General features: G+C 31.6%; 4 protein-coding genes across 4 annotated transcripts; all 4 read right to left on the reverse strand.

Annotated features, from left to right (window-relative positions):
• Positions 1-1,327: 1,327 nt before the first annotated feature.
• On the reverse strand, positions 1,328-2,601 carry LOC132726172 (short-chain collagen C4-like). The gene is made up of 2 exons (XM_060711442.1): positions 2,503-2,601; positions 1,328-1,962 (listed from the first exon to the last, which is right to left on the reverse strand). Exons 1-2 carry the CDS (start codon positions 2,549-2,551, stop codon positions 1,337-1,339), a joined length of 675 nt encoding a protein of 224 aa, XP_060567425.1. The 5' UTR covers positions 2,552-2,601; the 3' UTR covers positions 1,328-1,336.
• A 15,191-nt stretch (positions 2,602-17,792) lies between these two features.
• LOC132726173 (uncharacterized) lies at positions 17,793-18,522 on the reverse strand. The gene is made up of 2 exons (XM_060711443.1): positions 18,463-18,522; positions 17,793-18,226 (listed from the first exon to the last, which is right to left on the reverse strand). Exons 1-2 carry the CDS (start codon positions 18,509-18,511, stop codon positions 17,793-17,795), a joined length of 483 nt encoding a protein of 160 aa, XP_060567426.1. The 5' UTR covers positions 18,512-18,522.
• Positions 18,523-22,439: 3,917 nt separating this feature from the next.
• On the reverse strand, positions 22,440-23,957 carry LOC132726176 (uncharacterized). The gene is made up of 2 exons (XM_060711446.1): positions 23,654-23,957; positions 22,440-23,427 (listed from the first exon to the last, which is right to left on the reverse strand). Exons 1-2 carry the CDS (start codon positions 23,847-23,849, stop codon positions 22,799-22,801), a joined length of 825 nt encoding a protein of 274 aa, XP_060567429.1. The 5' UTR covers positions 23,850-23,957; the 3' UTR covers positions 22,440-22,798.
• A 208-nt stretch (positions 23,958-24,165) lies between these two features.
• On the reverse strand, positions 24,166-26,238 carry LOC132726175 (uncharacterized). Its single transcript, XM_060711445.1, has 2 exons — positions 25,863-26,238; positions 24,166-25,579 (listed from the first exon to the last, which is right to left on the reverse strand). Exons 1-2 carry the CDS (start codon positions 26,056-26,058, stop codon positions 24,954-24,956), a joined length of 822 nt encoding a protein of 273 aa, XP_060567428.1. The 5' UTR covers positions 26,059-26,238; the 3' UTR covers positions 24,166-24,953.
• Positions 26,239-26,993: the final 755 nt, after the last annotated feature.

A 26,993-nucleotide genomic window follows, 5' to 3' on the forward strand; every position in this document is an offset into this window, starting at 1 on the left:
TGTGACACTTGATGATTATTAAAACAAATTAAAACCACTCGCTTGAATACATTTTCTGTATTGGTTAAATGATTTAATTTTTCTATTCATTTACTAGTATTAAGTTATTAAATGGTTATTACAAACGTGTTAATATAACGGGAGTTTCTGAAATCGTACTTTAGCAAATATTTCGGCACACAAAAAGTCCGTTTTTGTATTTTCGCAATTTTTTGTGACGTGCAAATATTCACTGATACAGTTTTTAAATATTATAAAACACATGTTTGTTTTATTTTTAAAGAAGGACAAGATAAGTTCTAACTGAGGCATAATGTGATTTTAACAACATAAACTGACTACTATTTACCGATATTTAGATATGGTATAACATTCGTACCAATAAGTTTGTTTAATAGACACCTAAACATACGGCCTTTATATTTTATACTGGTTTATAGATCATATACAATTTTGTTTACGGAATCAATTTAAGCAATCGCAGAATGGAGTATCACTGAATTTTCCTCATATTTTTACATGAACTGCAATAAGAGTCTTAAATTAACATAATTGTAATGCAATGTAATTCGTTATTGTATATAAACGTTTAATAATTTAAAATACAGTAAAACATGATATCATATATAAATAACTACTTATTGATACGAGTATAATCACACAAGAAATGCTCTGTAAAAGATTTAATTTATGTACCAGTTTGTGTCATCCAAAGAAATAATCTACATCTATATAGAACGGATATAAAAAATACCTGTTTCTTAGACGACAGTGGTAAAGGCATTTTTATCATAACATTTACCAGTCAATCGGCTTTGATGTTTATCATCTTTTCTGTCTTAATTTTCTTTTCTATTTGATCATTTAAAATAAAACTAACATCTGACACGAGCCATGGGTACTATAATAATATAATAGATGAAAATAGTCCTTAGTATGAATTCTAGATGATACTTAAATAACAAAAATTCTGTTCGACACTAAGAGGTACATATCTTCCGTCCTATTTTTTGTTTTCAATTTGGATTGATGAGGTGTCTGAAAACATTTGGTTTTCTGATAATTAAAAGCTAAATTGATAAGTTAAGCAGTTTACCAACATGAATATATGCATTGAAATGATAAAACTTGCTTATGAACTACAGAGGTAAATGTACTATACTTATCTAGTGGTATTGTGATAAACATCAAACTGAATTATGATTTAAGCAGATGTAATGGTTCATTTTTTTATATGAACCCAGTTCTATCTTTAATATAATAAAACAGAAACTATATGGGAAATGGTTTATAATATACATGCCATGATTATCTCCAGTACCAGTCTTTATATAAATCAAGCAATTGTTTCATTCTTATCAGCCGGGAAAAATGAACATACAGCACATGTGAGTTCTCTAGTGTTTTCATATGGTGGACACTTCAGTACCCCGCATGCAGCCTGGACGAAAAAGAAATATTTTTCATCTTTGGCACCATTCCCAGCTTCCAATGCTTCTGGCTTTTCATCAACACAAACATATTCCGATGATCCAGCATGTGAGAAGTGACCAGCCATAAGATAACCACTGTACTCCAGAACATAACCCTTGTAACAGACGCTTCTTCCAGGAATCATAAGTACATTATTCCTAGGGATTCTGCAAACTGCACAAGGCACGTCTTGGTAATGTAGATGTTTCCAGTATGGGTAATCGCCGGTGTGGTATTCAGCTCCGTATATTCTGTCGGCTGATTGGAATCCATCTATGTATTGACTCCAGGTAGGATCTTTCGGCAAGCACATGTAGTTTGAACCAGAACCTTTGTGGGTATAGTGACCACCAGCGACGTAACCGTCATAAACGAGAAAGGCTCCTTTAGGACAAATGGTCCTACCCCAACGGGTATATGTTGACCCGTCAAATGATCTTTCGGCTCTGATCAATTTTTTCTTCATTCCAGTTATCATTTCTCTTGCATCTATAGTTACATAAGAAAGACATATTCAGTATAAAACAAAATAAAAACTATCCGCTAAGCGCTGTAGGGAGCGAATTGCCTTTATAATTCTTTGGTCGAGGGTTCGAACTTCGGGCGAATTTCTACGTTACAAATGATCTTGAACTTCATGACAATTGTTCTTGGACTTTAAAACTTATGGTAATAAGTCTCTAAATTCTGGTTCAGCAATTATATGGGACCGGAAGTTGGTCATGTGGAGATATTGGTAATTACCAGTTCATTATCCAGGGAAGCCAGTTAACTTCCAAAATATGAATGAAAGTGCATTTGTAAATTTTTATCAGTATATCGTAAAAACAAATCAAACTGACAAGTCAAGTTTTTTATGCAATCGAGGCAGCGAAAAGAAGTTTTTGCTACTCCCTTGTATCAAAAAAAATTACAAAATATAAATCATAGTTTCTTTTTCTTAGAATCTTAAGATGATATGGAAACATATCATGAAAACTTGAAAATATTTATAAACTATAAAACAGATACAAAACAGATACTGATTACCGCTTAATTCATTTCTTAAAGCATTGTTTGTCTCCTTTTGTTGTTTCATCTTTTCTTCAAGCACGATAAGTTTCTGCAAAACGTTATATTCGTATTCAAACTTATTATAACACGTATGTGGCTCATCATTAAATAAACACATGGATAAATGTAAGTATCCAATAAGTAACAGTATAAATATTATTTGTTCAGCCATTTTTTTCACAAGAAAAATCCTGTTATGTCAGAATATTACTAAAAACCCCAGAATCTTTTAACAGTTTTATCTGAATTTTTACGTACAGGTTAAGTTATAGAATATATCGTATTACAGTAAACCTGTTTTTTCAATTATATCTGCTTGCCTAGTTAAGATAAATGTTATAATATCTATGATAACGTATACTTAATGAGCATGATAGTATACGCCCTGTACATAGGAGGCCTTCTTGGAATGTGTAGCGTAATGTTGTTTTTGTTTTAAGATAAGAATAATGGAACTTTCGAAATGGTTTGAAACAGGTAAATGTAGTTTTAATTAAGACAAATTGTGCTAACGCTTCATTTTATGTCGATAGGGTGGGTTGTGTTGTCTGATTCCCTTCTTGTCTAGTTCTTCACTGCTGATGCTTTGTGTCTATATATAATATAAAATACATAAAACATTTGCTACTTTTGAAGTGAGTGTCGATCGATTATTCTTTATCTTAGAGTTGTAAAATAAATTATTTTATGTGATTGAACAGTTTATCATTATGAAATAATCATTAGTAACTGTAACAAACTAATATTTAACGAAATATAGTTAATCTTACATTAGCCTGACTATTGATATACATGTATTTATATCAAAATTTACCTAATTTACGAAAGCCCTCATATCCGACAAATTGAATACAGATATTTACGTGAAACTTAAAGAATTGGTATTTATCAAGAAAAAACATTATGATTTTGTTTCCTTCCAATTGCTATAATGATAAAATAGAGTGCAATAAGAATCCCTATAGAAAACCCAACACGGTAAAATTGAAAAAATCATACCTGCATTATTACTTTATTATTACTGCATTGATAGTTTACATATATCACTGTTTATACTCAAACCAATTGTCATTATTTTATATATAAGGTTTTTATGTTTCCGTTCCTTAAACCGTACACATTCTACACTGCAGTATTGAATTATTGTATGACTATGAGGTGAATGTCACATTAATAAGGTCAATGGCCTTTGATATTTACTGACATCTTCATACAATAACTATTTCAATACATAACCATTTTAAAATACTTCATTTTGTATTTTTCAAAGCTGTAGATGTTGTTTTAGTATACACACAAAAAACAAAAAAAAAACATAAATAAGCAAATGAAAAGCGCAGAGGGTGATAACCTATTTTCGGCATTCGATACCATTCTAAAATGAGTAACTGTTCATCAGAAAGCAAAGCAAAATGTCTTTCAGTTTATCATTCTAGTTTTGAGGCAAAGAACGCTGTCTGAATCTGACATTACCAAACGGCATGGTACCGTTGTTTTTTATTGATCAGCTTTATATATTACTGTAAAGACATTAACGATTGCTGTCTAATAATATAGTAAGAGCCACTTTTATGGCCTTATGACAAAGTTTGTTTTGAACAGTACCGCCACGTTCAGATTATTTTCTATTGACCGTCAATCGCAACATAATCATATTAATTAACATTCGGGTCAAATTCAATTTCTGTTGTTGCTTATCAGTGCTTATCTAGCATTAATAAGACACAATATGAATTACACCATTACACTGATTATCTCAGCTTAACAGCTTCACTACGCCCAGGAGATAATAATGCTTTCTACATAATACTCTGATATACGGATAAGGTGTAAACAATAATATCCCCGAGGGTTTAGGAATTTTCTGATATATGTAATCTAAGTTCCATTTGAGAAGTCCATGTTATAATCATTTATTTTACTTTACCCTACTGTAAGTGATTTCGTAGCATCATATGTCAATTACGACAAGTTATATAACGAAAAATCTTTCTTGTGTACGAGTTAAAAATTATTACACATTATACACCTAAGAAGTTAAAAACAAAAGTGACCTTTTACATCAAAATTATTTTGAGAAACTGCTATGTGACTTATTAGCATATTGTTACGTTAATAAACGTCGGTCAGTGTCATTTTAGCAGGACGTTTTCATATAAATAAACAGTTGCTGATTTACACCATGTCGTATTTTCGTTTCTTCAAAGCAAAATGCGAAATAGCGAAAATGCTTGTCGTCTCTTCATGTATTTGCTTTTTCGAATTTTTGAGGCAAAAAAGAGAGAAAAGAAAACGACAGAAGGTGGACGAAATACGATATATAAAATCTGTCGTAAATTCGCATTATGTCGTATTTTCTATTTTTCGCATTGCTACATTTTCGCATTGCTGCATTTTCACTTTGTTACATTTTTCGCATCGTTACATGTTCGCATTGTTGCATTGTCGCTCTTTCGCATTGTTACATTTTCGCAATTTTACATTTTTGCATTCCTATTGTACATGCGCATGGAGACATCAACTCATTGTTATCATTATTACTATTATTATTCAGTTTTGTAATGTTTGATATCAATGATATACATGACAACATTTGGTCGCCATATTTCCCGGTCATTCATTCTTCTTCAGTGGCTTTAATTTCATTTTAAATTTTATATAACAATAAAATTTAAAATAACTTTTATTTATTATTACATTATCTCGAGTTGTTAGGCGTTCCCAGGTACTTAAAACAAAGCTCACTTGACGATCATTCTGTCTGCCAGCTTTCCCATATTTCTCGAATATCAATTCAATTTTCAAAAACACACAAAGTCAGTAAAATTTTTTTTAAAATCATAATTTTTTTTTACTGGTTTTTTTTCTTTTTGTTCCCCAAAGGGAAATTGAATGCTTTTTAAAACAAGAAAGGGGAAAAAAATTAAAACCCAAATTGGTACAAACCCAATTTTATTTTCTGTAAAATTTTTGGAATTTTTCCCAAATTTATAGCCCAAAAAGCGCAACGTAACAACCGGGTCGCAAAATGTAAAAAAAAAAAAAACAATTTGAAAATTTTAACAATTGGGGAAAAAAATTAAGGCAAAAAAAAGGGAAACAATAAAGTAAATGCCAAAAAAAATTTCGAAAAAAACCCAAAAAAGCAACCAAAAGGGGAAAGTAACAAAACGTGGAAAAAAGAGAAGAGGGTGCAAAATTTTCCTTTAAGTTTGAAGTTATTTTTGCGGTCGTATTTTTTGTCGTATTTTCGCCCTTTTTTTTAAACACGAAAAAAAGCAAATAAAACGGAACAAGGCCCCAAAAATGAGAACACCATAAAATAAAAAAATTGTTTTTTATTTTTAAAAGTCCTATATTAAAAATAAAATTGGGGAAAAAATTTAAAACCAACAAATTTTAAATCAATTTCCATTCTTTTTAAATGCCGTTTGAGAATTTGGCGGGAAAAACTACAAGATGCAAAAAATTTACAAAGGGAATTCCCCTCTTAAAACACGGGCCCCACGCCCTTTTTTTTGTTTAAATTTTTTTCAGGGTTTTTTGGGGATAAAACAAATTTTTTTTTTTGTCCGGGGTTTTTAAATTAATTGGGGGAAAGGGGTTTAAAGGCACTTACTGGGGTGGGGGGGGTTAGGGAGAAAGTGTTGTTTTTTCCGAAATTTAAATAATCAGACTGAAAAAAAAATCGCCCCCGTTTCAAACCCCTTGTTTCTTCTTAATAATACAGTTTTTTCCTTTGGGGATACCCTTATTACATTTTTAAAAAGGGTTTTTATCCATTTGGGAAAAATTGTATACATTTTTCCCAACAAGGGTATTTGGGTTCAAAGGGAATTTTTTTAAACATGGTTTTCATAAAAAATTAAATTTAAAGCATATTTTTAATAAAATTTAAAATTTTTTTAAAACCCCGTTAAATTTGATTTAGCGAGGGGTTTAAAACAGTTTGACAATTCATGGGTTTATGATTGTGTTTATAAAAAAAAATGTTTGGGGGAAAAATTTAATAGGAAGGGAAATTTCCTTAAAAAACCCCTTTTTTTTTACTGGAAAGGGGATTTCTATCAAAAAAAATATAAAATGAACAGGTAAAATTAGATGTTTTTACACATTTCTAACACAGTACCTACTTTAAAAATACGATACTGTATGGAAACTGCTATGATATTCATTTTAAAATAACACTGTCCTTTAACACAACATTGATTCCATGAAACAACAAACTGACATATATGACACATGCACGCGGCTTGGAAAGTGGTTTCTGTAGCTTAAATTATTCTTAATCATTAAAATATTGTTGATTTTGTTTTAATTTTCACAAAATCTGCTTCTTGAGGCTAAATAATATATAACATACAGTTGTATATAGTGTAAATATTTGATATCCATAGAAAAATTATGTCTGTTTTGCTAAAATTATTGTTCACTATTTAGGGAGAAGGAAGATGTGTTAGCGGCCGGATAGCTCAGTCGGCAGAAGCTCGGAACTGTGTCCGAGGGTCCTGCGTTCGAGTCTCGGTCAGGCTGTGCAAATTTCTCACCCTATCACATTGTGATTGTAAATATGTCTGACAATCATAATGAATTTAAAAATGCACCCTGATGTACAATTATTAATAAACCCAAATAAATATCAACAGGTTTACATTTTGCACTTTCGGTTTCTACCACCATAAACATAATATATAAATTATGTTCTATTGACTTTTACATCTTTAAATTTCCTTAATTTAGGTGGACATTTACCACATATTTGGAATAAACATAGTCAAAATCTTTCAGCATAAAATTACTATTTGTTTACATGTTTGGTTTCTCAGTGATGGTTAGACCGGAATACCGTTTTGTGCATTCTTACTTTTGTGATCGCTGTTCTTATCCCAAAAACTGAGAGAGTTTGCCACTAACTATTTATTATCATTTAGTTTTTTCAACCTAAAATACAATCGTTTCCATTTGGTACGAATATAACATTTACGTTATGGTTATTGTTCTTTTTTAAAATTGATAATTTAATAAAGAAAACACCAGGGTATAACGGAAAAGGGATTAACTTTATCAGTGTATTTGTTTTGAGTTTTGTTAATCAGTTGTCCCCCTTTGGTATTGTGTTTCCTAAACAATGTTCACAGCTTTGTCTTCCTAATGGGTGTACAACAACATCACTTTCATAACTAGATTCAAATAACTTTATTTGTGTTCAAAGGCCTCAGGCCCAAAATACATAGCATACATACAACAATATAGTAATATGGTTGCGTCACCTTAACAATTTTTATTAATGCGTAAAAAGACTAGTTGTTTATGTTATCCATTAAAACATATAAATAAAACATAAGCTTCCTTAATGTGATTATATCATGTGTACCTATTAATACATAAAAATCATGTAGTTCTTTTCCGCCAAAGTACCAATTGAATAAATACATATCACGGATTTGTTTGTATTTTTACATATAAAGAAAGCATGTAATTCACAATCTGTACTATCATTACAAGTTGTACATAAACGTTCTTCCCTTCTAATGAAATAACGTGAAATATAACAATTATAATTATGTAGAATTGAATTACATTTCAATTTTTAAGACAACTATTGTATTGATATTGTGAAGTGGGAGAAAACAATAGTATTTAGTAAGTTACCGTTTAAGTGAAAAGGTTTTTGTACGATTTTGTTTGTGCTCAGTTCGTTTTATTTATTGAACAATAAACTCCAGGTGTCTTAACACTAATTGGGTATAACTGGCATATGATTTTATTCTGTTAAAAAATGTATAGTAATTTAAAACTTGAAACATACCATACAAATATCTACTATTTTTGTATTTTCTGGTTTATGTACTTTTATTTTCTCTTTAATACATGTAATATATGCAGGCCCATGTAGGCTCTATATCACTTTACATCGATTGTTTTCATAATATAATCTATGAAAATAATAATGAATATAAATATTCAATGGTTTGAACAAAATGTAACTTTGAGTAAATTAAGCATGTTTGCCAAGGCTCTCTTCGTTACAAGAATGAAAAGAACTATTTCTATTTCTTGTATGCATTTCCTCCCTTGGGGGGCAATTTCAATAGTTCTTTTGTTGGAATTGAAGAAATGAAATCCTTAATTGCTGTCAAGTGAAGAAAATAACAAACAGAAAGAAAGACGGAAGTGAGTTCAACAGTTCAAGCACTATGTGGACACTGGCGGCTTCGATTTAATATTGTATCCGTCAAGTTAGAAATCTCATACAATGGCAGTGGTAAACATTAATAAACATTATGCAAATCATAGTAATTTACCATAACGAACTAATCTGTCTTCCGCACAATGGAGTCAATCTAATTTGACATGGATATCGCCAATAACAAAACAATGCTTCAAGAAGAGGTGGCAATTTTTCATTCTATTTCGGCCACAAGTGAGTTGCCCATTAGCCTAGCATTCCCCAAATATGACATAAACGTCAAACTGACATCTTTGTCACACATTACCTCAAATGTCTCAATTAAGTTGTTTGATATAAACTTATATGTTGTGTATTATTCGTTTGCAGTGATATAACTATTTTCCTCTTAATATCATAACAAAAGATGTTCAAAAAAGACTAATTCAATTTTCTTTGTACTTTGCAATTATTCATATCAAATTATTTCTATATGTACAGATTGCTTTGCTTTGAGTTTCTGGACATACTTGACCTCCATTAATTGCTGATCATTTAAGATAAAAAATGTTTGTATACAAAAAGAGACCATTTCAGTTTCAATGTATGAGTAATCAGAATGTATGGCTTGAAGACAATTGCAATAATGATACGCTTGTGTCCAATTAACAAAATAATAATGGTCTTTTTACACATGTTTGTGTAATTTAAGGCAATCAGTGTCATAAATGACCTCTGTATAGTTGAGATAGGATAGCATAATTATCATTATATATCTATTATCATTATAATGTATTAGTTAACAATTATGATGTTCATAGTGACAATAATTACAAATAAGTTATATGTTATCTGTTAGCTGTTTCATTCATTACTTTTATGCTTAGATGGAATAATTTTATGTTTGTCTTTAAAATATTGTGCATTTCATTGCCTTGTGTTATTAGTATATATGTGACATTTATGTTTTTTAACACAATCACCATAAGAAGCGAACATAATGTATATAAACCCTTCCTATATATAGATGAGAACCGTTCCAATGTTGTATTGGAAAACCGTCATCTATTCTATATTAAAACCGTCCTTATATTTATATTGAAACCGTTCCCATATTGATGGTGGCTGATTTGGTACACCTTGCGCGTTGCGCTGTCAACAGCGACAACACGACGCACACAAGTGTTCCAAATCAGCCACTATACATATTGTATGAAAACCGTCCCTGTATTCTATATGATAACAGATAATATCTTCATGATATAACACTTTACCTTCATGGTATAACACTTTACCAAGAAAAATTAATTTTATCTTCTGCAAAGATGTTTGCTAATATATTTGTATATCAGTCTTGACGGCAGATTGACATGATACCCAATTGCCTATAATATCAATGCAAAGTAACATAATTAAAGGTCAAAGTGAGTTCACACATCATGAGTATAGGAGGAAATTAATATGCCTTTAAAGATTGTTTATATATATGATTTAAATACATATGTTAGTGTAAATGTGAAGTATTTCCTTTCTAAGTTACTGATTGAGATGTATATTTATCAGCCATTTCATAATGTAATAATATGGATCATGATAAATGTAATCGAAATCTTTTTGTTTTAATTGTATGTCAATTAATTCACAATTGTTTTACTATCGTATTATGACAACTTCAAAATATTTAAGTACTCTTATTAAGAATTGAAATTATAGATTGGGAAATTCGATACTGGTTTGTTGTTGGGCTTTGTATAAAAGTAAATCTTTTTTTTTCTATGGTAAACTTACTCTCCAAGTGAAACATTAACGAGAGGTCTGTGTCATGATAATCAATATTTCATTGATAAAAAATATGCAAATCATGGCCTGAATGCTTAATTAACCAAAACTTCCCACAATATCTGAAATTAACTAAATCTCCAAAAGCAAACAAAGCAAATGAAGTTCAATGTTCAAGAGAAAATTTCCAGGGTTTGTTTTGTTTTGTTTAATACATAGAAAAAAGCCAATGTATTCTAAATCTGGAATTCAGTTGTAACAAATTATATGCTATCAGCCTGATAACTGTGTGCATTATAATCGGAGACATATCAAAGTTTACTGACAGAAAACTCACATAAGTCTATTAATTAATTACAAGCAACTTATGATATGTGTTTAATAACACCTATATTGTTTGGAAAACAGCTTGAAACAAATAGGAATGTGACATCAATATTATGCAGTTTTGCATACATTTTTGATTTTCTTATCAATTAGTTTTGAACAGGCTACTTTTATGCATATAGAATCATTGAAAATAATATACCTGTACAAATCTTCTGTACATACTTGAACGCCTTCATTGTAATTCTAAATTAATTAATTCCATCGTTTCATTATAAATTGTTTTGAAAAATATGATTATCATCTATTTTGTACAAAATAAGAAATGTCGATTTACTAAATTATCTTATTGATATGATAAGGAGATTTATTTCTTTGCCGGTATCTGTATAAAACACGTAGGAAAAAGATCGTAAGCTACTTATACGTGCTGAGGCTATTAAATCACATTGGGCATTGCTAAATAGAAAAAAATGAAGACGAAGGAGAAACATATTGTGGTAATATGTTCCATTGAACATAATGATAAATTAGCCAATAATATAACCCCATGATATCTTCTTGTTAGCAGTAGGCTCTTTGCAAGTAACCTCATGAAATATTATTCTTTGTAGAGAAGCATACTGTTGGCAATGTGATTCCATGAACATAATTATAAATCGACCAAAATATAACCCCATGATTCCTTATTATTAAGCAGGAATGTCCGACAAACAATTATTCTTTGTATAGTATGACAAATAACATGTTTTCACGAATATGATTGTAATCATGTATTTTAACATCAAAATCATGATACAAAATCTATAAGATATAACATGTTTTTAGGATTTGAGATATGAATTAAGCATCCAATTCATTTATAAAACATTCTCGACAGTCAATCAAAGATTGTTTCTGCCTTTTGTGAATACTAGTATTTATAAATAAAGTAATTATTAATTAAGTAATAGATAAGTGACATTCAAGTTAAACAATATCTCACAGAGAATGTTTCACCGTTTCAATTTATCAGACTGAAGATGAATCATAACGTTACACTTACTTCTTAAGAGTTATAATTTACGCCATCCTGGTCGAATGGTCATAAGATGAACATATTCCTGAGAGTGAAGTAACTGTCAAGTTATGCCGTCCAAAATGGTAATTTGACTGTTGAAGGTCGCCAAACAAATTTATACAACATTGCAATTGTCGCAGACTCAGGTTGACTCAGCATGTACATGGGCGGCAGTGGTATATGAGAATATCTGTCCACACCCCTAACAACAACTTAAAACATTTTAATATAATATTTATCCAATGTCGTAAATCCGATTTTATTACGAAAAAAATAGAGTATTTTGTTAAAGTGTTTCTGAAATGAGTTATTTATTAAAGATAAAATTTAAATATTGGTCGATATGATTAAATAAAAAATGGATCCCTAAAGAACGCCCAAAACAGCAAACTTTAATATAGTGCAGCCTAGAATTGACTACTAATGGAAGGTATTGGTAATAACAAGCTTTTATGTTGATAGTAAGTCAATTATAAAGATATTTTAGATGTATTTTATGTCTGTTATGACTGTGATTAATAAATGATACCGTTATAAATAAAGTCATTGAGTATGTATAGGTTAGAGTGCATATTGGGTGTTCTTCGTAAATAAGAAAGCTAAAAAGGAGCGGAGCTTGCGAGGCGACTGTAGCTTTCTTATTTACGAAGAACATCCAATATGCACTCTAACCGGCTTAGTGCTCCGCCCACTTGCGTTTTATAATATAAAACGTCCAGTTTATATAAAAGCTGTTCTATTAAGATTTGAAACCTGAAAATTTGAAAAATCCTTGTCGGTGATTGGCTTAAAAAAATTGGCGAGCACTAATTACTTGTTAGTGGGTCTACGGCTTCAGTTTTGCACATATATAAACAGAGCAAAATATGAAATCATCTTATCACTAACATTATATCTTTTAATTTGTCCTTAGATATTGCTATCATAATGTTCAAATTGTTGAATATACGAGTATGAGTATCTGTGAAATATGAGTTATATATGCAATAACTTATTGCAAGATGTAAGAACCAACAATGTACTTGCTGTAGATAAACTGTAGATAACTGTCATTGGGAAAGTAATTACACCTTGCAGTAACTCGCAAAAGTTTCCTTTGTTACAATTGTAAAACCTCGATAAAATGTCATGTATTTCTTTCAATGCGATACGGTTTTTAGGCTGCATCCTTAATATGTTGGATACAATTGTTTCGAATGACAGTTGAGCTAATCCAAAATAATTATGATAGTATGCCACCCCGGTGTGAGACTATGATTTGGCAATTATTCACGCTGGGTATTTGTTTATGTTCCCAATGATATTGTCAAGTGAATCATTACAACACAGTGGGTTACTCATGTAATTAACTTGTCTCCTTGATGTTGCCCTAATTTCTCCGACAGCTCATAAAGAGTAAATTGATAATAGTATAATGTTCTTTTATGTCCTTACTGAGTTGTATCTTGGTTTGGAATAATGAGAGCTCTATCAAGTATTTATAAATGGGTATTGTATATTTAAGTTTTCGTGTGTTTTCGATAATTAAACATTAAATATTTATTATCATTATAAGATGAAATAGAAGCAAGCAGGATATGTTCCTACTGCTATCATGATATTTTACAATAATATACCTTCAGGATTCCCTCATATTAGTATGTAGTATCATTTTAGCACTGACAATAATTTATCTTAATTAAACATTGATAGAAACCATGTTTAAATAAATGAACACAGTCTTGCGTCAAGCGGTCTCAATAACATTTTTATTGATTTTGAGATTTTAATTATTGTCCCAGTTTGCGCTAAATGTTAGCGTCACATTGTAGGCGCGTCATTCAAAAATGTTTCTTTTTCACTTTTTGCTTTATAGTTTGGGTATGTGATTAATAGAATATTATTTTCGTGTAAGTTCAATACCGAATTTATTCAGAGTTCTGTTCTAAATAAAAAGTATTATTAGTTTTGAACTAACACCCGTTCAATATCCACTATATATCTGGTAACTTACATTTTTTTCTGAATCCACATTTTTGTTTTATCCAAAACAGTTAACTTGTCATTATTATTTCAGATTTAAATACAATGTTTTTGATAAGTTTAAACCTTTCATTCCTTCATGAATGTTACTCAAACTATAGGGTTTTATATAACCAGAAAATTCACTTTTTTAGAATCAAGATAATTCACACCATTACACCCATTATCTCCTGTAAACAGCTACATGTTACTCTAGGGACACTCAGATTTCGAAATGATAGTTTGATTGATGGACAAGATGAATACAATTCCCGATAAAGTAGTAATAAGGGTTATATAATATCAAATTATTACGGGTATACATTTGAATGCAAACGCAGGCTGCTCAGAGACCCTACTGAACGACAAACTGGTTCAGTCCCATTCGTTTATCATATACAACACGCACTGTTCAATATGGGGTATATTTGGGCAATCACGAGCAGCGATTCAATTGATGCCAATAATTACAGTAACTCCCGAACAACTGTATGTATTATATAAAGCCATTTTCGAACACCCTGTAACAGTTAAAAGACCCTGCGAATCAAACGATAGCCGACAATAGCTTGACAAGTATATCTTAATATGTGTATAAATATTGATGATAATGAGTTAAACTAACCTAATTTATGTATTGATATGCAAGACAGAAAAGTGCTTAGAAATGATGAAAAATAATTGTATATGTATATGACTGGTGTGACTATTTTTCATGGACATGGCAAATTCACGACGGAAAGGGGTATTTCGGCACATACATGATTAATTTCTCTTAGATTATGACCAAAGATATATGGACAGCAATCCATACATAAATCTTTCAAGAAAGCATTTACGAGAAGTCATCAATCTTTCCAAACAAATAAAACCAAAATCTCAAGAAATGTCTGATAAAGAAAAGGCATGACAACTTGTCTAATATACAGTAAAATGTCGAAAGCACAAATGCAAATCACACTTCTCTTGTAGATAAATGATATCTTTTATAACAGTTACGAACAAGGTTCAAGAAATATTATATTAAACAAACGACGATAACATTCCATGTGTTCTGTATAATCTGAAGCGCTGATGCAAACCATTTTGTTGTTTACTTTTTTAAAGTTTACAAAGCCGTTAAGTATTGGCCTAAAATATTAACTTGTCTATTTCGAATACATTATCCGGTGGATGAACGTACTATTTTTAGACTGTGATATACTTTGATAGTGTCATATTTTTTAAATTGAAAAGCAAAACAAATGATAAAATATGTTTGCATAGAAATTATTATGTTAAATAAGAGTGCATAAAGCATTATAATAAGAACTTACTTTCAGAAAAAAGGAATATCGGCAACAAAAGTTACAAGGTTGAGTTTAAATAAAGGTTCTGTCTTTAAAATTTATAAACTCACTGAAAAGAGATACAACACATTTAAACTATAACTTTTGTAAAAACTAACAATTCATTCTCAGAGTTCATTCGAATAGAATCGCAACTGTCTGCAAGATGATGCTTATCCAATAAATGGATTAATCTTTATTTATTCATTTTCCTTTTTAATCCAAAGAGACTGTTTCATATCATTGTAAAGTTTAATCTTTGGGTAACATGCAAATTAATTTCGTTTGTTTAATTATTATCTGCATTTGAAGAAGTGTGTTTTTCTTATTGAAATCAATATTGATTTATTTGCTTTATACGTAATGCATTTATATTATACTTTTACATGTATATATGACCTCTTTTCATTTACTTTTCCCATTATAAACCTTGTTATATCCAGACAGATTCTACAAGCACTGCTACATTGTTGCAAAATTAAATGTGAAAATTATTCGAACCATGCTCGCAATCGGAACATCTTGAATATTTAACTTGATTTATGTAGAAGTTTATGTAGAAGTTTACTCGAAATATCGGAATTGCCATTTGCATACATGGTTAGTTTCTTACCGAAATACCGTATCCTTTCTATGTAGTGGTACTGTAATTGTGTTCGAGGTCCTTTTCCGAAGTTTGACGGAAAGAGCGGAGAAGATGGGATTGCCTTCCCCGGAAACCCAGGCTGTTAACCTTATATTGATTGTGATATCAGATATAAAGCTCAATTAGGTCAATATGTAGAGCGTCGGCGACCCGGGTTCGACTCCAGGACCTGCGCAGGTCACTTTCGTTGTGATTGACCATTAAATCTTTTCTACGGTCATTCGCACTGTACCTGTGCTCTTGCATGTACAGATGTACTTAGTTCCATGCGAAAGTAGAAGCAACTTTTACTGGTAAACTGCTTGACAGCCTGCCCAGGAACGATGCGGTGGCTGAACTGTGCTCTCGTAGATTCAATGTGGCTTATATTTATTAATCTTTGCCCCGCGCCCACGCTAATAAGCGATTTTTCGCTCCACCCCCCCCCCCCCCCCTGCCTGCCTTTCCCGCCATATTAACTTGTTAATTCTCGACATTTCGCTTGGCGGGGTCGATAGGCGGAAACACGAATGACACAAATCAGTCACCATGTTATAAAATCGTACCAACAATATTGTTTAATGAACACCTAAACATACGGCCCTTATATTTTATGCTGATTTGTGGGTCATACACTATTTTGTTTACAAAAACGATTTAAGCATATCATATCAGAACATCGCAGAATGGAGTTTCACTCCTCGTATTTTTACATGCACTGTGGGTAGAGTGTGGAATTAACAAATGCAATGCAATTTGTAATTGTATATAGACGTTTAAGTATAAAAAATACAGTAAAACATACTATCATATATAAGTAACTACTAATTGCTACAGTAGAATCACACATAGAATGCTCTTAGAAAGGTTGAACGTATGTACCAGTTTGTGCCATCCAAAGAAATAATCTACATCTATATAGAAAGTATATAAAAACACATGTTTCATAAACGACAGTGGTAAAGGCAAAAAAATTATAAAATTAACCAGGCAATTGGCATTGCTGTTTATCATGTTTTCTATCTTAATTTGCTTTTTCTATTTGTTCATTTAAAATAAAACTAACATCTGACCAGAGATGCGAATTTACAATCATGGGTTTTATAATAATATAATAGATGAAAATAGTCCTTAATGTGAATCGTAGAAAATACCTTAATAACAAAGATTCTGTTCGACTCTAGGAGGTACATATGTTCCGTCCTTTTTATTTATTTCAATTGGTATTGATAAGGTTTCTGAAAACATTTGGTTTATTTATAAGTTAAGCAGTTTCTCAACATAAATAAATTCAATTAAATGGTAAAAAATGCTAATGAACAACAGAGGTACATACAATCTACTTATCTAGTGGCATTGTGATAAATATTAAACGGAATTAAAATTTGGGTAGATATAAGGGTTCATTTTTGACATTGAACCCAATTCTATCTTTAATATAAGAAAAAGAAACTTTGAAATGGTTTATAATATATACATGCAATGATTACCCCAAACATCAATCTTTATATAAATCAGGCAACTGTTTCATTCTTATCAGCCGGGAAAAAAGAACATACAGCACATGTGAGTTCTCTAGTGTTTTCATATGGTGGACACTTCAGTACCCCGCATGCAGCCTGGACGAAAAAAACAACAAATTTTTCATCTTTGGCTCCATTCCCGGCTTCCAATACTTTTGGCTTTTCATCAAATATGATAAACAAGATTAACAAGGAAAGGCGGCGTTCAATGAACGCAACCCCCATATGACCCAGCAACAAGAACCAATGGCAAGGAGCCCAGGCGGACCCCAAACAAAAACAGGACAGGGCAAAGACAGAGCACGGACAGGTTAATCATTAAATGATAAATGATTTGTAACTGATTAGGAATTCAAAGAAAAGAATAATAGGCCCACAAAGGGGAAGGGGTCAGGAGACCGGGGGAAGGGGGGGTAATCAAAGAAATAAAAACTAGAGGCAATGGGGAAGATACTTACCGTAGACGAGGAAACAACAAGGGACATATTCCGATGATCCAGCTTGTGAGAAGTGACCGCCCATAAGATAACCACTGTACTCCAAAACATATGTTATTCCTAGGGATCCTGCACACTGCACAAGGCACGTCTTGGTGATGGAAATGTTTCCAGTATGGGTAATCGCCGGTGTGGTATTCAGCTCCGTATATTCTGACGGCTGATTGGAAACCATCTATGTATTGACCCCATGTAGGATCTTTAGGCAAGCACATGTAGTTTGAACCAGAACCCTTGTGGGTATAGTGACCACCAGCGGCATAACCTTCGTAAACCAGAAAGGCTCCTTTAGGACATATAGTCCTACCCCAACGGGTATATGTTGACCCGTCAAATGATCTTTCGGCTCTGATCATTCTTTTCTTCATTCCAGTTATCATTTCTCTTGCATCTATAGTAATATTAGAGAAACACATTGACTCTAGTGCAGAATTCAAATCAAACATAAATTGGCCGTTTAGCTCTGTAGGGAGCGAAACGGATTTGTAATCCCTTGGTCACTGGTTCATTTCTCGGGCGAGCTGATATATAAATAATGTTTCTCTTCTTGGAATTATAAAATGATATTAGATCATTTCAAATTTTGAAAATATTTACAAACAAGAAAGATACAAAAATACTGATTACCGCTTAATTCATTTCTTAAGGCATTGTTTTTCTCCTCTTGTTGTTTCATCTTCTCTTTTAGCACGAAGATAAGTGTTAGATTATCTATGATAACGTATTCTTAATGAGCATGATAGTTTACGCCCTGTACAAAGGAGGCCTTCTCGGAATGTGTAGCGTGATGTTTTTTTTAAGATAAGAATAATGGAACTTTGGAAATGGTTTGAAACAGGTAAATGTAGTTTTAATTTAGACGCTACATTTTAGGTCGATTGGGTGAGTTGTGTTGTCTGATTCCCTTCTTGTCTAGTTCTTGACTGCTGATGCTTTCTGATATAGATAATATAAAATACATATTTGCTACTTTTGAAGTGAGTGTCGATCGATTATTCTTTATCTTAGATTTGTAAAATAATCTATTTTATCTGATTGAACAGTTTGTTATCATGAACTAATCATTATTAACTGTAACAAACTAATCTTTAACAAAATATAGTTAATATTACTTAACTTCTTGATAGTTTACATATATCACTGTTTATACTCAAACTAATTGTCATTATTTTTACAGGTTTTTTACGGGAATTTTCACCCCCCCCCCCATTACACTTAAATTATCTCAGTTTAAAACGGTTCCCCTAAAACCCCAGAAGATAAAAATTTGTTTTTCTATAAAATTAGTTTTTGATCTACGGTTTAAGGTGTAAAAATATTTTCCCCCGCGGATGTAGTAATTTGTTTGATTTTTGGGCCCTTTTGGGTTACATTAAGAAAGTCTTGTTTTTAATAAATTAAAATTCACTTTACCCTACTGAAAGTGTTTTTCGTAGCATCATATGTCAATTACGACAAATGATATAACGAAAAATAATTCCTGTGTACTAGTTAAAATCTATTCCACATTATACAAAAAGAAAACAAGTCACCTATTGTTACATCAAAATCATTTTGAGAAAATGCTATGTGCCTTAGAAGCATAATGCAATAAAAAAACGTCGGCCAGTGTCGCTTTCATATATTACTTTTGTCTTTTACAGCTATATTAATACAAAAATATATATTTAAAAACCAATAAACTCTAAATCGTTTTCATTCTTTAAATCGCTGTTTTAAAATTTGTCGGATGCAAAAAGATGTACAAGTTATCCCATCCTTGCTTAAAATGTTTAATCAACGTTTAATTTATTTTTTGCAGTATTCATTAAATATTTCCTTCTCTACAGTTTAGTTAATTAAAATGATTAATCTCTTACTGAGTGCGTAGCAGAAATGTGTTGCCCCGATTCAATAAATCAGACTGAAAATAAATCACAACGTTACACCCGTTGTCTTCTCTTAATAGATACAGTTTACTCTAGGGATACACATTATTACATTTAATAGTTTGATCGATGGGTATGTTGTGTACATTTCCCAACAGTGTTTTAATGTTCAGATGTTTTACACTTGTCTCATCAGAATTAATATTTATTTTTCTTAAAACCGGTAAGTTTAAGCGAGACAGCACATGTAATAATTCATGTTCTATGATTAAGTCATTAAGAATTATTTCAATAAATAAAGCGGGAAGCATTTTTTAAAACTTTCTGAAAACTTTAGATACTACGACGTTTCTATCAAAGAAAATATAAAAACCGGTAAAATTAGATGTTTTTACATATTTCTAACAAAGTACCTACTTTGAAAATAGATAATGTATGAAAACTACTATGACATTCATTTCAAAACGTTACTGTGCCTTAACACATTATTTCATAACATTTTACAGCAAACTGAAATTTCAAGTCATGTTTGTGTCACGTTGTTTGAACATGTTTTCCTAAATAAGAATTTACCCACCCCATCATTACAAAAAAATTAGACAAGGTTCATGTGGTCCTGTACCGCTGGATAGTGTGGATAGTGTGGGGGTTGCGTTCATTGAACGCCGCCCTTCCTTGTTAAATTTGTTTTGCATATTTTATTTTTGTGGTTAATATTAAATGCATTTTATTGCATTTACCTTTTATATACAAATAAATTGTTATTAATTTTGATCGTATCTGAGTATTAATTTAATTTAAAGACGATTTTATATTCTTTCATTATCTGGAAACTACGAAAGTTGTATGATAATAAATCTTTTATATACCAATTTATGAAAAGTTTACCGCAAGAACAATATCTAATAATATATTTTTTAAGTTTGAAAGAGCAAATTCAAATCATATTTCTCTTTTTGATTAGAAATTTATTGCTTTGCTTTCATTTGTGAAGCTAATACTTTATTCATATGAGGACATAACAACAGCCAACTAGGGTAAAAATCTGGAAAAAGTGTGATACCTCGGAAGAAGTACCACACAATTACATGGAAATTGCAGATTCGGTTTAATTGAGTCTGTACGTGAGGGATAATGAAAATGTGCAACATCACTCACGTCTCCTAGCACCGACTTGTGCGGTACTTAATTTTTCAACACTTACAAGTGCTGGAATCAATGATCCCAAAGGACCAGAAAAAATATTACAATAAATAATCCGTCCTTGAACCAATTTGGCCTCGAGGTCGAACATTTTAAGACCAAATCAGATACATTCTGTTCCTTTTTATTCCCGTAAACAATTTGTTGTTTACTTCTTAACAATACGGATGAGGGTAACAGGTTTTATTGAGCGCTTGCAACGTTCACGGTTCCGAACGTTTTCGGAGCGGGAGATTCGACTTTTTTCAAAATCTTATAAACCTCAAGGTTTGTTTTTATCTGCAACAAGAAGATAAAACACAAGCAGTATGCTGCTTCACCGTGTTAATTTTCAATATGTCACAGTAAAAACTTATATTTGTGTATGAGGCACTGAATTAAAATGATATCTAAATCTTTAGATACGAACGATTTATCTTAAGGCAAACGAATTTTGTTCATAATTCAAATGGGTGTGCGAATAAGGGATATTTTTTTCTAATGTGATCATGTAATATATATATAAATTGAACAACCTTGTCCTGCTTTCACGGGTCAAACTGCTGGTTGGATTTCAATGAAACTTCAAATGAGTTATCATAACCATCCCTAGTTTTGCATTTCGACGGCATATTTTGCAACGCTGCACAAAATAGCTATCAGAGCTAAAAAAAAAACAGCTGTCGAACTGCTTTTGGGATTTTTCCACCAAATTCTAAATAGTTTTGGGAGACATATTTTTGTGACAGAACCGTTCTTGTTCATACTAGTTTTGGCAAAAATCTTGCGGTAAATAAAACTAAAACGCATATAGAAATTAAATTGCTCCACATACCATTTGATACCATTTGATAAACATATGGATACACATAAAATATTTAAGAAAATATGCCACCTTGAATTAACGCGCATACAGAAATTACAAAGTGACGTAAAAGGCCGTTGTTACTAATTTTGCGCATGTCTCACACGTGTTTCGGTTTATGTGACCTTTTGTTATGTGTCAAAACCAAACGCTGTTTTTTTTGTTTTGTTTTTTATTGTTTTTTGTAAGCTTGATATTCTTGTGTCCATAATATACGTTCTGTCCGTATTTTTTCGGATTGATCCCACATAAATATTTCAAAACTATCCTAAATTTAATTTAATTATTTAGTCTGAGCTATTCTTATTTGACGTTCAGTGTTATAGTATAAGGTTAATATTCTACATTGTTGATTGCAATACTGAATTATTTTAGACGTGTGCTCAGCTGTCACCAGATGCTAGCTGAGTCTGATAAAGGCAGCTGTATACGAGTCCAGTAAAATCGGTATTGTTTAACACAATGTATCATGACCACTTGGCTTTACGCCACCATTTTTTGATATTTTGAATTTGGTACATCAAGTACAGTGAGAATCAGATATGGATATTTGGACTCGAGGTAAAAGTGGGTACGATTTGCATTTAATTAAGATTATTTGGATTTAAAAAATGAACATGAGGCTATATGAGGGGTACAATACGCCGAAAATTAAAACGAGGTGAATTTAATACGACTGGATAAAAAATGATTTATTTTTAATTATCACGTTGTGCAAATATTGGAAGTTTGTTTGTTATGCAAACAGGTGTGAAGTGATTATCGATATTTTTGTAAGAAACTGCGAGTTTCCCATACATAATAAATGATACGATATGGTCCGACACGCTGCTTTGGAAAAAAAAGAGCTATTACGGACCAACATTTGCTCGAATATATTATTAAATATTTGCATGTTTGTACAAAGGATAAAACGTTACGTTAAATAGCATTTTGAAAATGCCACAAAACATAATCGCACGTACGTCAACGTAGAAGGAATGTAATTGTATAAAACAATACAAATTAAAATTATCGTCATAATTACACCAATTGGAAATTAAAGTTATCAAACTTGTGTTTCATTTCTATCAGCTGGTGAAAAAGAGCATACAGCACATGTTAATTCTCTTGTGTGCTTATATGGTGGACACTTCAGCGCCCCGCCGCACGACGCTTCAACAAAATAGAAATGTTTCTCATCTTTGGCACCATTCCCGGCCTCTAATGCTTCTGGTTTTTCATCAACACACACATATTCCGATGAACTTGCATGGCTGTAGTGTCCGCCCATAAGATAACCACTGTACTCCAAAACATAATCTTTGTAACAGATGTTTCTTCCAGGAATCATAAGTACATTATTACGAGGGATCCTGCACACTGCACAAGGCACGTCTTGGTAATGTAAATGTTTCCATTTTGGGTAGTCTGCGGTGTAGTATTCAGCTCCGTATATTCTGTCAGCTGTTTGAAAACCATCTATGTATTGACCCCATGTAGGATCTTTAGGCAAGCACAAATAATTTGATCCCGAACCCTTGTGAGTGTAGTGACCACCACCTGCATAACCGTCATAAACGAGAAAGGCTTCTTCCGGACAAATCGTCCGACCCCAACGCGTATATGTCGTTCCGTCAAATGACCTTTCTGTTCTGGACAACTTGTTCTTCATCAACGTGATAATATTTCTTGCATCTATTGTAAATATAGAATTTCATTTATCAAAAGATAATTATGTAATACAGTGTTGTGTAAAAACATAACAATGTATTGTAATAAATTGATGAATTACGTCGTATATACAACCAGAGAAAATACATAATCCGCAAAACTAATGCTGAAATCGGTTTGAATTGACTTTATAATATTTACATGATTTAAAAATAGAAAAAAAAACTAAAATAATGTAAGTGCTGATTACCGCTTAATTCATTCCTAAGTGCATTGCTCGTCTCCTCTTGTTGTTTTGTTTTTTCTTCAAGCATGACTAGTTTTTGCAAAACGTCGAATTCGTATTCAAACTTATTATAGCACACGTGTGGCTCATCATTTGACAAGCACGTGGTGAAATAGAAGTTTCCAGCAAATGACAGTAAAAGCATTATTCCACCAACCATTTTATTTTCACTGGAAAAGTCTTGCTTTCTTTTTCATAAAAAATTAAAATAGCTTTGTCCGTTTATAGTAGCAGATGTACGCTGCTGTATGGTGGATTCAATAGTGATAACAACTTATATAGTTCTTTCCTTGTTCTCACGGATTTGAACATATAATACACTTATTTTCGTATCCTTAATTCATTCAGCCTTTAGCTAAATCATGATTGATTTGGGGAAAATTGTTTGTATGTTTTGAAACAGACATTTTAACAGGATCATTCAAATAAAACAACTGCGAATTATAATAACAATGATTGATATGGCTGTCATGACTTATAATCGCCATCATTTTAATGTCAAATGACATCGGTTATGACAGCAAATTGCATTTTAAAAAGATATGGACGTTGTATTTAATATTTTTGGCGTATAATGAAATCTTAATAGTTCTGGACGATAAAACTAAATTATCTAGGGCGACAAAATCATAGTTTTCATCTTCAAATTATCTATATTTTAATATAATAATTGAAACAAATTGTTAAGTAGAAAAGATGTAATGCAAAAAATAAAGGTCGTTAGATAAAACAATGCGGTGAAATTTTACATGAACCTTGATCACAGTTGTTACAATGTATCATCCATGACCCCTCTTACAAGCGCCGGATTATGCTACATAATTCTTACCACGAACTCACAAAAGCACAAAATGTGGAATTTATATACAATAAATAAATCATAGATAATTCATTGCGAAATCGTCACTGAAGATAACTGTCCTTTTTTGCATGAGTGTCAACCGCCGTAAGAACAAATCTGCAAATTCAATATTTCACAATAACCATGATTAAATGTTGATTCTTCTTAAGCCGGTGCTAGACGGTAACTTGTACTTTCCAGTACCTCAATGAACAGGCTTAATCAAACTAAGCCTGCAACATTTTCAATTGTGTCGTCTTGAACGTTCTTTAGAGATTCAGTTTTTCTCTTTTGTAGGATGTTTATCTCGTATGTGACATTTTCTCATCAGTATATGAGAATAATTATTTTGTTATAACTATAACTTAATAAATATTATGCTGATAAATTGGAAAAAATAACAAGCATCTATAATTTTAATTATCAAGCTTGTGTTTCATTTTTATCACCTGGGAGAAAAGAGCATACAACGCATGCTAGTTCACGTGAGTTCTTATATGGTGGACATGTTAGCGCTCCGCATGAAGCCTCAACGAAATAAAAATATTTTTCATCTTTGACTCCATTTCCAGCATCCAAAGCTTCTGGTTGGTCATCAACACAAACATATTCCGATGAGCCAGCATTACTGTAGTGACCGCTCATAAGATATCCAATGTATTCTAGGGTATAATCCTTATAACAGATGTTTCTCCCTGGAATCATAAGAACATTATTACCAGGGATCCTGCAGACGGCACATGGCACGTCTTGATTGTGGAGATGCTTCCAGTTTGGGTAGTCCTTGGTAAAGTATTCAACTCCGTAAATTACACCAGCTGTTTGAAAGCCTTCCATGTACAGACTCCATGTAGGGTCTTTAGGCAAGCAAAGAACGTTAGACCCAGAGCCTGTATGCTTATAATGACCACCCGCGGCATAACCATCATAAACAGGAATGGCTCCATCACGACATATGGTCCTACCCCAACGGATATATGTTGAGCCATCTAATGACCGTTCGGTTTTGATTAAATTTTTCTTTATGACTGTTATGATTTTTCTAGCATCTGTAAGAGATATAAGAACGATTATTAATGAAATAGAGAAGAAGCAGAATGTCTAAATAAAGCCCAGCAAATTAAAAATGTTACAGGCTCCGTTTTATTGAGCTGGACAAGTCTTTTTCATCTTTAAGTTAACAGAATGTAGTTAATATCAAACCACGTAAATAAAATGCTAAGAACATCTGTAAAGATAATTTGAAATTTTCTGTTAAACTTCAAAATACTCAGACAAAAAAAATGTGTTAAAACAAAATTTAGAAAAAAAACCCAACAAATTATTGTTTACCGCTTAATTCATTTTTCAGTGCATTGTTTGTTTCCTCCTGTTGCTTCGCCTTCTCTTCCAACACCACAAGCTTCTGCAAAACATTGTATTCGTATTCAAACTTATTATAGCATACGTGCGGCTCCTCATTTGATAAACTTAAGGTGAAGTGAAAATATCCTAGAAGTGACACAATTGATATCACTTGACAAAACATTTCGTTGCTAGAACAATCTTTCAGTGTCTTATAAGATTTATATAGAAAACTGTTATAGTTGTTTGTGTCTTTCACAGCAAATACACGTTGCTTTGGTATATGTTTTTCTCACGGATTTCAAACAATTATATTCTTATTTTCCTGTCATAAGCTCTATTTTATGCGTATTTTATAACAAACATTTGAACAAGAGGTTTTCAAGTAAAATTCCTAAAAAATATCACAATAATGATACAAAATGGAGAAACATGATTGTCATCAAGATCATTATAATGTCAAATTAATGACACTAGTAATGACCGAAAATTACATTTCAAGTAGAGTTGACGAAGTATTTTATAATTATAATTTCATATTATTTGACGTTTCATGAACCAAAGATACCATTTTATTCAATAGTATGGTAAAAAGACAAATTTACGCACTTTAATAATCATCTCTATCATAATAAATAAGGTTGTGTGAGAGATAATCAAAATTTGTGTTATAACTTGCTTCGTCGATGTTCATAAAATATAGAAAATCCTGCTGTATTGTTTTGTAAACTTTATGCAAATATCAAATTATCAATACTGACTAGACACATTGGATAAACACATATCAATCACATTAAAATGAAAGTGTGTCTGATTTTCATGCAAAATTTACTTTTTTTTCATCCACCATCGATACAAAAAGAGATATTTTAAATTAAAAAAAAAAATTAATTACTTTTTTATTTAAGGTTTAATTCCCGGTCTGCAAGTAAATTATGATCGACTTCTTCATTTAGTTCAAAAAAGGTCAATGACGACTTGATATAAAACGCCATATTGATTTTTGACACAAAGTATGAAAGAAAACTTTCACTCCATGAGACTCAGTGAAATTTGAGGACATATTTACATGGCATTTTATAAGTTATCGAATTTTGCAATCTTTAATTATATTCGTAT

This window comes from Ruditapes philippinarum, unplaced genomic scaffold (genome assembly GCF_026571515.1).
Source record: "Ruditapes philippinarum isolate M1 unplaced genomic scaffold, ASM2657151v2 ctg3998_1_1_1_1, whole genome shotgun sequence".
Lineage (NCBI taxonomy): Eukaryota > Metazoa > Mollusca > Bivalvia > Venerida > Veneridae > Ruditapes > Ruditapes philippinarum.

Bases quoted from the DNA above. Each gene is read 5' to 3' on its own strand.
- LOC132726172 (XM_060711442.1), bottom strand. From the start codon at position 2,551: ATGAAACAACAAAAGGAGACAAACAATGCTTTAAGAAATGAATTAAGC. The intron at 1,963-2,502 runs GTAATCAGTATC...ATGTAACTATAG, and splicing joins TTTAAGAAATGAATTAAGCG to ATGCAAGAGAAATGATAACT.
- LOC132726173 (XM_060711443.1), bottom strand. From the start codon at position 18,511: ATGAAACAACAAGAGGAGAAAAACAATGCCTTAAGAAATGAATTAAGC. The intron at 18,227-18,462 runs GTAATCAGTATT...ATATTACTATAG, and splicing joins CTTAAGAAATGAATTAAGCG to ATGCAAGAGAAATGATAACT.
- LOC132726176 (XM_060711446.1), bottom strand. From the start codon at position 23,849: ATGGTTGGTGGAATAATGCTTTTACTGTCATTTGCTGGAAACTTCTAT. The intron at 23,428-23,653 runs GTAATCAGCACT...TATTTACAATAG, and splicing joins ACTTAGGAATGAATTAAGCG to ATGCAAGAAATATTATCACG.
- LOC132726175 (XM_060711445.1), bottom strand. From the start codon at position 26,058: ATGTTTTGTCAAGTGATATCAATTGTGTCACTTCTAGGATATTTTCAC. The intron at 25,580-25,862 runs GTAAACAATAAT...TATCTCTTACAG, and splicing joins ACTGAAAAATGAATTAAGCG to ATGCTAGAAAAATCATAACA.